This window comes from Notolepis coatsorum (genome assembly GCF_963971535.1).
Source record: "Notolepis coatsorum genome assembly, chromosome: 15".
Taxonomy (NCBI): Eukaryota; Metazoa; Chordata; class Actinopteri; order Aulopiformes; family Paralepididae; genus Notolepis; species Notolepis coatsorum.
Genome location: NC_140179.1, coordinates 53,623,313 through 53,634,861, shown reverse-complemented (window position 1 = coordinate 53,634,861; position 11,549 = coordinate 53,623,313). Strand labels below are relative to the sequence as shown.

The following is an 11,549-nucleotide window of genomic DNA, read 5'->3' as shown; positions in this document are numbered from 1 at the left end:
GGCTGTGGGGGTGCTTAATGTCTGAAGGAGTCAACTGAAGGCTTCTTGTCCTCTGCGAAAGCATGCAATTGGTCCACTGATGGATACATCTTGATATTTGTCTAGTCTAGTGTGTTCATTAGACGGGTGAAATCCTCTTTCAGTGCCTCTGTGCTCGTTTTCTTAGGCAGTTAGCCACACTTCTAGGCCTCTTTGCTTTTGGAAAGAACGATAAAAAATATATATATATTATAAAATAAATATAATATATATTTGTTTGCATTCATCTAAGAGGTTGGCAGTCGACTACGGCTCCTTTCGATCGATTAGTCGACTATTCAACTAATCGGGATCAGCCCTATGTTTATACATACAAGATACCAGGGTCAAGAGTCCCATCTTGAATATCACTTTGGCGCCTGCGACTCCGTCTCGTTCGGGTCCTCCTGCCTGTTCTTCTTGCTGTTGCGGTTCGCCTTCACCATGGCACAGACCACGGCCACCATGACCGTAATGGTGATCCCCAGCACCGTGGCCGTCTCCGCCATGCACAGCTGGCTGTCCATGGAGGAGAGGAGGACCCCCGCCTGCTGGGGAGGCCCGTGACAGACGATGTCCTGATAGTCGTCCACGTACAGGTAGCGGATGCGCAGCATCTTGCTGAAGACGCGGTGCAGGTCGCAGTCGCAGGTCCAGGGGTTGAGGGACAGCTGCAGGTGGGTGCTGATGATGGTGGTGTGGATCTTCAGGAAGGTCTTGACCCGGAGGTGCTCCAGCTGGTTCCCCTGAAGCCCCAGCAGGGCCAGGCTCCGCAGGGGGGTCAGCGCCTCGTTCTCGATCACCGAGATGTTGTTGTGGTCAAGGAGCAGGGTCTCCAGGCTCTGCTGCCGGATGAACAGGTCGCCCTGCACCACGCTGAGGTTGTTCCCCTCCAGGTTGAGGTCGGTCAGACGGGAGAGACCCTTGAAGACGCCAACCTCGATCGCCCAGAGGCAGTTGTGGCTGAGGTCGAGCTTCTTGAGGTTCCCCAGCTGGTCGAGGGACGGGGGGCCGAGGTGCTGCAGGAGGTTGTGGTCCAGGCGGAGCAGCAGGAGGGAGGAGAGGTGCAGGGAGAAGTCGTGAGCGAGAGCGCGCAGGCGGTTGAAGCTCAGATCCAGCCGCTCCAGGAATTGCAGGGAAGACAGTGCCTGAGAGGATTTCATTTCAGGCAAACACAAGGGCACACAAAATCAACAAAGAGGGAGAAATAAACATTTTAAACAAATAATAATACCGAGTTAATCCTTTCACTACCACACTACAGAAGGTTAACCCTTTACTATCACACTACAGGGTTACCCTGCTGTCGTGTGGCAGTGAAAGGGTTAACCTTCTGTATTTTCGCAGTGAAAGGGTTAACCGTTTGGGCTGTGGTCCATGTGTGAAAAGTGCTATATATAGTCATTAAATATTTATTATTATTATATTGAGAAATAATTATGCATTGAAATGACTAAAGTCTCGATGACATTGAAAATGAGGGTGACCTCAATTGTCATTCGAGAATAAATAAAGGTTTGAATGAATGAACATAGACACAAAAAAACAACCAAATGACTAAAAACTATTATCAAAGAGATGAAAAAAAACTTTTAAAAAACATTTAAAATGTGTGCACTAGACATAAACAAATAATTGGTAATAATGGTGTATAATACTAGTAGAGATCCTTTTCTTATTATTTACATGTTCCAGAGACTGCATAAAATCTATCAAAACAGGGGGATGACTCTTAGAACATTTTGATTTGTGTATATGAAATGTACCAAGCAGGGTCATGAGCTTTATCATAACATTAAGCGAGTTAACACTATGATCGCTGTGAACGAGTTTACACGTCATTCCTAGCCATGCTCATTCTGCCGAAGACGCCGTAACTCGTCTTTGATGTCAATATTTCAAAAATCTGTCATCGAAATCATATTTCCTTTCCGGAGCCCTGAGACACACTGCAAAGCTCCACTGAACTCTCTAGCGGTTCAAGAGCGCCATCTGGTGGCCGATCGGCAGATCGCCAACCGGACATTCACCTTTGAACCGGTAGTGCTCATCCATATGTGGTCCGGGCACTCGCTATCGTTAGATAGACTCCGTCTTGATACAGTGAACATCGATCGGTGCAAATAACTCGAAAAAACAACATGATTTGGACATAAATATACTATTATACAACCTAGAAATGGATCGGGCATTTCTACATCCCATAATAGAAAAGATTCTGTTCCACGCTCATCTGCCAGCGGCGCGAGGAAGCCACGGTAAGATTCAGCGTTATATTCTAATGTGTTCGATATAAACTGCTATGATGAACATATGACCCACTCTGGATGAATCATCTAACGCTGCCCACGGAATTATAAACGCCCATCCGGTCATCATCAGATGATACGTAGAAACTTCTAGAAGCACATCCAGTTGAAATTTTTTATCTCGCACAGATTCCTACCAAACTGTATTTGATCATCAATATAATGCATTTAGGGCTATAAATCACGTTCTGAAGAAATCTGCAGAAAACGATAAAAACATACTTATACTTTAGACCATATTTTAGTATGAATATGTGAATGAAAAAGTTTAACGTTGCTACACCCTGAACAATACATATAGGACATTGAATGGGCCATAATAATGGCAATTTAGCAATAGAATTTAAAAAGTTATAGCCCTGCAAAGAAGGGGAACTTCTCCATAGACAAATAGAGCTGGCGAGGGATGGTAAATTATGAATTTAACCCATGGCGATTAAAGTGTTAACATTGCTTTCAAAATAAACAATAACATCGTATTTCTTAAAATATATATTTCTGAATTTGTCCAAACATTGAATAGAATGTGAACAACTATCAAATAAATGTGTCTATCCATCTCTATTACTTTTTGTCAATGCATCCATTTGCAAAGGAAATGGGAGTTGTATCGTTCCATTTCTGTGTGACACTGTGATCTTTGTGACCGAGGAGTCAATCTTCTACACCCTCTGAAAACGTGTTTAACAGATGCCCACACGTTCTCCGGACTGACAGCTGGCATTACGATGAGCACAGTGGTCTCTGGTCTCTGGTCTGCTCTGGTCACGATGAAGACCGTCGCACTAGTTATCCAAGTATATTTTCTACTCAAGTACTGCACTTTAGTACAGTTTTGAGGTATACTTTACGTTTATGGTAAAGTAATAATATTGCAATATTACAATACAGTGACTCTAGTATTGTGATATCGTATTGTGGGGCCTCTGGTGATTCCCACCCCTACGTTTAGTGAGTATTTAAATTTTAAAGGACTTTGTATTCATACTCCCACCACATTTCCAAGGAAAACTCACACTTTGATTTCTTCTTAAGAAAATAGTAGAAGACTTTGATAAAAAGCATGCACTTTAAAAAAGGTTATGCCTGCCAATCAAAATGCAGTCAAATCCTACATTACTGCAACTGGACCACGAAGCTCCTTCACCGTCGCCTGTAGAGGTCAGTCAAGGAACGAACGCTTCGATGCGTTGAAATACCGGTAGCTGACAAACTACTCTTACTCTCGAGACTTAAAAAAGGTGTTACAGATAACATTCAGCCACTAGATGTCGCACTAGAGCACCGGCAGGTCATTTATCAGGTGCATTCCACGTTGGGAAATGGGCAGGAGGGGATGCGTGTAGCTTTATGCCAAGCAAGCAGTGCAAAAATTTACTGTAGTGGCATGCAGTAATGCGCCTTTCATTTTCGCGGAAATAGGCTGTCTATTGCCATTCTCTTTGACAAACTCTAACCTTAACCAGCTCCTTAACAACGCCTAAACTTAACCCTTCTAACCTTAACCAACTCCGAAACAATGCCTAACCTTAACCTTAACCTTAACCATGCCTAACCTTAACCATAGAAATTATATTGCCATTCTCTTTGACAAACTCTAACCTTAACCAGCTCCTTAACAGCGCCTAAACTTAACCGTTCTAACCTTAACCAACTCCGAAACAATGCCTAACCTTAATCGGCGAAAGAATACACGTTAAAAAAAAATCACGTTAAAAAATATTTTCGATGGGATTCGAACTCGCCAGCAAACAAGCCATAGGATCCACAGCCATGTGTCCTTGCCAATTGAGCTATTTGTTGGATACTGAATAAGGGGCGGTGACTTATATATATTGAGCTCCGCTCGTGTCGCATGCGCGGGCACCTCGCGCGAGCACGCCGGCGCACGCACGCACCTGAGCGAGCACGCCGCCGCCGGTGCACGCACGGTAGCATTTGTCTGAAAAGAAGGGCGCTTTACCGCACTAGCGTGCGGTGACGAATGCGGAAGCATTTTTGCACTGCTTGCTTGGCATTAACGTACAGGCGATCCGCCGCCGGTGCACGCACGGTAGCATTTGTCTGAAAAGAAGGGCGCTTTACCGCACTAGCGTGCGGTGACGAATGCGGAAGCATTTTTGCACTGCTTGCTTGGCATTAACGTACAGGCGGAGGGGATGCCTGCATGCAACATGTAGACATCATTCATTTTGGACCCACAAACTTTTTAAATGATAAATTCATTCATCTATTTTGTGTGTGGGGGGGGGGGGGGGGGGGAAGCAATAATTTTATTCTGCACCTTTATAAAGACAATTCTGAGTCAAAGGTTGTGTTTTGGTATTTGATGCGTCTTCAATTGTTAATTTCCTTTGAAAAATAAAAGCATATCGGTCAGCTTGTTGTAGTTTGAGTGTGCTGTATAGGGAGGTGTAGTCTGACGTCACTTTTGTTTCCCACGCGGTCCACCCGTATAGGGATTTATCATTAGGAAAATGGATTATCGGCTATTGTAACAATTCTGCCTCATGAACATTGGCAAGCTTTCCATTTTTGCACAAAATGAGTTCCCTTCTATCACTAACATTATTGTTTAAGCATTTTTGGTTGAAATAAAGGTAGTTATAAGGTTTTGAATTTGTCGTTAAAAATATAAGTATGATATTTAGACTTGGTCCTCAAAATGAATGGAAGTGAATAAGAAGCCTGGCACCTGGGAGGAATGGTAGTGTTGACAGCAGATGGCAGGGACATCAGTGGTCCCTATAGTTTGCTTGTAGATTACTTTAGAATTAGATGAGAGGTAAGACTGTTGAAACTTTACAAGTTCTACAAGTTTAAAGTTAAATAGAAGAAGAAATATCCCTTTAAGGGGAGACACTACAGGTGAATAGGGTAAAAAAATTAACTAATGGATATCACAATGAAAATTCCCCAGTTGATTACTTATATTAAGACAAGACTTTTTTGTATTACAAGTTTTCTGAAATTGTATGTTTAAATATGCAAATGAGGCATTATCTACTTAAATATGCACTAATTTGCATATAATTCCAGGACAGAAATCTGAACATTGGATAAAGCCATTTTCAAAATTATAATTTCATTTTGTTGACATATTAGAGCCAAAGGTTATTACAGAGGGGATTTTGGATATCTCTTTTCATCACTCCATAAATCAGAAAATACTCCATTCAGTCCATTTTTATGGTAAAATTCCATATTTCGCCATGTTTTTAGGAATAAAATGTGATATAAATCAGGGTATGAATGCGATATCAACAAACCCTTCTGTAAATACCTTCAGAACATAGATATGAATAGAACTGGAAGGTTTGGTGTATGTGAGTGCTACTGAAGTGGAGATTTCTGGCTCAGAGTATGAGGAAAAACTCTTAAAACTCATTTTTGGGAAAACGCCTTCAAAGTTCTGTATTGTAAAATGCCATACTTTTTTTTTTTTTAAACAGATATTTACAAACACAATATCTAATCAAACCATTAGTAATAGACAACCTAAACACATGCCTGATAACTGAATAATAATAATAATGATGTTATTGAAGTGAACAGAACTACACACAGGCTACAAACAGTGTAGTACAGTGTAGTACCCCCTAATAGGCCAAACATATTTAAATAGATATCACTATGAAACTTTCCCAGTTTGTTATGTACATATAAACTAAGAAAAAATATATTGCAAGTTTTCTGAAATGTATGTTTATATATGCAAATGAGGCACTTCCCCATTAAATATGTGCACATTTATGGATGCAATAAGGCAAAATGAAGTAAAATAAACAACTAAATGTGTGTTATTGACGTTTTATTGTCATTAGTTTCATAGAAGACATGTTTAGGAAGCAAAATATAACAAAATCTCAAAATCAACAAAAAAAGTATATTTGCCTATTCACCTGCAGTGTCTCGCCTTAAAGGGGAACTATCTTATAAATGGCCTTTTTGAGTGTTTAGCATTGTTTCCTAGCTATGTGAACTTATATTAATATGATCTATGTCTCAAAATTCTCATATTGGCGCATTCTTCCAATTCTCCTCTCACAATATTCACCCTCACTGAACTGAGTCGTTTGAAAATGTGCCTATATGTGATGTCATATAGTCACTGCTGCATGTTAATGTTCAGCAGACGGCGCAGGCCACACAGTGGTTTAGGTGGCACCTGCAGCTGCGGCTGCAAAACAGCTCGAGATCTTGAGGTCGAAAAATGCTGTTTTTGAGGACTTGATTAGAAATACAAAACAATGAATAAAAAAAATATATATATTACAGAGGTGTTCCATAGACTCACAGGAATTGTGTAAAAGTGCCCAAATAGTGAAAGAAATAGTAAAATAGTTCCCCTTTAAGTATGGGTGTTTGTACATTTGGTTAAATGTACAGGACTCAGTGTAATTCAGTGTTTAATTAAACTTGAGCGACTATAATAAAAAACACTGCAGTTAATTTTTAACCCTCGTCACTCCCTGGTACCGTTTTCTACTTTCTTGACTTTTTTTGTGTGTGTGTGTGAGCACAGCGGTGTCTGTGTTTATTATTATTTCATGAAATTGGGTCCGTATCTTCATTTTACATATATTTTCATTATGTCAAAAGATTATGATTTGAAACGCTCTAAAACAAAAGTTATTAGTATAGGGTAACAACGTTGTGCCTGGCGTCCGTTTTCATCAGCTCCACTCCCATGTTAAAAGGCATTTTTTTATCTGCACTCATTCGTTCAATTCTAGATAGAATTATCAAATGCAATCTCTCTACACACTGTCAGTGGTCAATCTAATTATTAATGATGCTGTTCACGATGTAGAACACACGGTGGGGCAATTGCTCTACAGCTCACTTTGCCGGCCACTAAGCAGGCAGGCTGCAGTGATTAAGCTGGGGAATGTGGCTGAAGGGCACCATACTGCTCCGGTGGGTGGGGGGGGCGGTGCGAGACAGCGCTCAACACAAAACAACCACATTTCCACCTCTCTTCCGCGTCCTCTCCCCTATCGCGTGCCACAGGCTGACATACGAGACCCCCAGGCCGGCTCCCCGCTTCGATGCGTAACTGTCACTAGGGCTCCATTCGCGGAAGTACTCTGGTGCTTCGCCGACAGCGATCTGTGTTCAGAATTATACCGGGAGATTGAGTAATGCTCACCCGCAGAATATAATAGTAATAATCAGCGCTTACTAACGTTTAGCGTCTCCGCTATTTCTGACCGAATTAGTCAACCTTTCTTTTTTATAATGGCAGATTCTTATTCACAGGGATTTTGTCGAGTTTACACACGCTGTAATGTGGTATCAAAAATGTATAGAAATGTGATGAATATGACTGTTTCTCAGTTTTTTTTCGATAAAAACAGACTTGGTATCAAACGAACATGAATTTAAGTGGTTAAAATTCGGAAATATTTGTAATTTGTTACAGATATCTTGAGATTAGGCTATTACTGTTAATCATGGGGAAAATAATGTTTTAAAAATAGTAAACGGTTAAAATTATATGGCTTTGATCATTTAATCTCTTAAACCCAGTGAGTGTCAAAATCCTAGGGAGCCACGCCCTTAGCTATACTACATCATTATTGGTAAGCTACCTCCTCCATTATTGGAATGGAATGTGGAACCTATGGAACCCTGTTCTGTCTGGCTGGTCCAACCCCCTCCAATGTACAGTTTCTTCCCCCTCGAATGTATATATATTTTTTTTTATGATCTCTTTCTCATAAACAGTACTGTATATTTGTATATTATCTTGTATGTCTTAAATGTCAGGATGAAACAGTACTGTATATCCGTATGTCATAAATGTCATGATGAGATGAAAATGGGGGACCCTGATGTAAACAAGACGAAAGTCTTTCTCTGGTCTGCATCCCCTTAACAATTGTTTGTATTGAGCTGTACTGTATTGTACCCATTCTGCAATCTGTTAAAGTGTTCAATCAATCAATCAATCAAGGTCCCCCGAGCTTGCTGGAACAGGGTGAATTTGCATTTTTCTATGATGCCCCTCTAGCTCATGGAATGAACTCTCAAGTCCTTAATAGATTTGTTTGCCCTTTGCTAATAGTCTCGTCTCTTTATGATTTGATTGATATGCTTTGTTATGCTATGTCTGAATGTACACTTGACGTGACTGTAAAGGTAAACCTCAGTGGCCTTAAATTTATGTTCAAACCTTTATTTAAACTCTAAAGGCCACCAAGGTTTACTCATTTAACACTTTTTTTTTTATTCTAAATGAAAATCCCCAATATAAACAGTATATCGGCGACGTGAGCTTCCAGACACGGTATATAGGTGCGAGGTGCGGTGCCTGGCTATACGGTACCTGTGGCCGCAGAGCGGCGAGGCTGTTGTTGGACAGCAGCAGGACCCTCAGGGACCACAGCCCGGTGAAGGAGCCACTCCGCACCTCCGCCAGCTGGTTCCGGCTCAGGTCCAGCAGCCAGGTCCCGTGGGGGACACCGTGGGGGACGTGGCTCAGTCCGCGGGACTGACAGTCCACCAGGTCGGAGGACTCGTAGCACAGGCAGTGGCTGGGACACAGTTTAACGAGACCAAGGACAGCGGGGGGGCAGAGGAGGAGAGGAGGCAGGAGAAGAAGGGGAAGCAGCCCGGCGGCGCGCATCTTGATGGAGAAGAAACTGTTGTTGGGTTTCAGGTCAAAGTCCAGGTCTGGTCGGCCCCAGTGGCTCGCATGGTGGTGCTGGGAGGTGGATTCAAATGGCTATTGTCATTATTATGATGACCCCCCTCCAAGAGAGCAGACAGTGTTACTGTTGACACTGACAGACTGTGTTCACAGGACAGCAGACAGCACAGTGTATGTATGAGGATATTAAACTCTGATGCTCTCCGGCTGCTGGACACAGAGGTCTCCTGATTACAGCATCTAGGATTATGGGCTTAAAAAGATAATCACGCAGTTTCACCGCATATCTGGACTGGACATACAAAATGTGTATTTATTACATTAAAAGTTTGTTACATGTAAATATTTTTCATTTTTAACAAGTTAATATACGTCTTCGAGGTCCACTAAACTGTTTTTTTGTTTTTTGAAAAAACCCATTCCGAATATATGCATTTGAGCAGCCGTCGCTGTTTCAGTCCTGTTCTCAATGCGCCGTTTCTGTACTTGTACGATAAAAGCGAGCGATAACTATCGTACACGTGGCAGCGGTGCGCGAGCCTGTACTTGTACGATAAAAGCGAGCGATAACTATCGTACACGTGGCAGCGGTGCGCGAGCCTGTACACGTCGAACGAAATTCAGATTCAACTTTCAGACTAGACACGTTGCAAATCAAATATGACTCAAGATTCAGCAATAGCATAGCAATATTGTTCATAGAAATGTTGTCAGAAACATATTTTGCTTTCAACTTTAGGTAGAAAAGAGAAACATTGTATCAACTATGAACTATCAAGCAAGATAGTAACATAATGGTTCGTTTCAAGAGGGAGGGATCTCCTCACAGCTGAACTGCGGAAAAGGCACAATGCACAATATTTAAAATGTTCTGTTGAACAGAACATCCCCCCCATTCTGTAAAAACAATGCAACACAGGGAAATGCCATTTTCACATTTAAAACAATCATTATAAACGTAACGATTGATTATAGGATCAGTGACTGTCCGAAGTGTATGAGACTCCAGTCCCCATCAAGAAGACAACAGGACCTCTACGTTATAGGCTCCATCATTTCGGAGTGACTGAAGCCCATCATTCTGTTATCCGTCTCTTGGTCAAACAGACCTGATTTCCCCCACTCTAAACAAGTGGTGTTAAAAGTCTAATTTCATCCATAATATATTAGCCATGTGTAATTTAATACTCTGGGAAAGATTTCCACTTCACTCATTAGATTGTATTACTTTGTGTTGACTTGAATTGGTGAATGTTACTCAGTGAAATAACACTAATATAATAATAATGATGATTTATAGTCAGGGTTCCTACACTTTTTTAGTTTACCTATATGGAAAATATAATCTTAGTGTACAATATTTGCATGGTCTAAAACCCAATATAGAAAACGCTAAGGTGATGATATCTGAAGGCAGAAAATATGCGTTTTAAATATTTCTTAGGGTTAAGACTGGTACCATAAATTAAATTCCATACTTTTTCCTGACCTTGATTTCTTGACTGGAATTGAGGATTTATTTTGGTTGTTTTTCAGCTAGACTCAAACTAGGCCATGTCTCACAGCTGGAGATTATCTGTGACAATATGTCCAGTGATTTAAGGCTCCAATACAAATTATTTTACCATTATGAATGTGGGGATATATCTATATTCTCGTCACATATTCCTCCGGAGTTTACATTGTAGATGGAAAATAAACGCTTGACATTCTTATTCCACTGTAAATCACAATTTAAATCAGTTTTTATAGTGTTCACATTAAACGTTACCTATAGGTACCTATAGGTAAATTAACCTTATACCGACACAAAATACAGAAGACTGTATAAGTCAAATAATAAGCCAGTGCATTAAGTAAATTTGACTTGGCAAGATTTCTTGCATTAAGTATAAATATTGAGGGTTCTCTCTCCTGATTGGATAAAGTAGGAACGGATACCAGAAAATGTATTTTGTGTTTAATGCAGAGCAGAGGGACTGGGAGAGCCATGTTACTGACCAGACATTCTAGATCAGTGATGGCTGTTGGAATGTAATTAAAAAAATACTTACAGCACCTTTAATTCCGTTAATTTAAATACTCCCTGCTCCTCGTAGACTGGTTTCCCAAATATAGCAAGATGACCCGTTTGCACCACTGTATCAAATTATAAAAACTTAGTGACAAGATGCTTTTGGGGAAATTGGGTCCATGTCAGCTTTTTCCCCCTCTCTCAATTAAAAGGAGAATTCCAGTCAGATCGACTTTAGGTTCACATATTAGAGAACAAAATCTAAAAAAAAAAAAAAAAAAAAAAAAAGTGTTAAAACATTATGAATTTAACAACAATTTCTCAAGATGCAAGATAGAAAAGTGAATACTTACAACAGTCAAGATATCCATACAATGAATTTAGATTGACTTCCCCTGCACTGAGGAATCAAGCTAGGGATAAGCAGCAAGCATTATGCCTACCTGAAGTTCAGCTGTTCACGTCCATCCAACAGCTTAGCAATCTGTGCTCCTCTGGACCTCTTTTCAACTGCTAAACCAGCTGCATTAACAGTCAATACCCAGTGAGGTCA

General features: G+C 40.8%; 1 protein-coding gene across 1 annotated transcript; it reads right to left on the bottom strand.

Annotated features, from left to right (window-relative positions):
• Positions 1–346: 346 nt before the first annotated feature.
• On the bottom strand, positions 347–8,958 carry LOC311242056 (uncharacterized protein; the record flags this gene model as incomplete). The annotated part of the gene is made up of 2 exons (XM_084331009.1): positions 347–1,166; positions 8,659–8,958. The coding sequence occupies 2 exons, from the start codon at positions 8,956–8,958 to the stop codon at positions 387–389; spliced, it is 1,080 nt and encodes a 359-aa protein (XP_084187135.1). The 3' UTR covers positions 347–386.
• Positions 8,959–11,549: the final 2,591 nt, after the last annotated feature.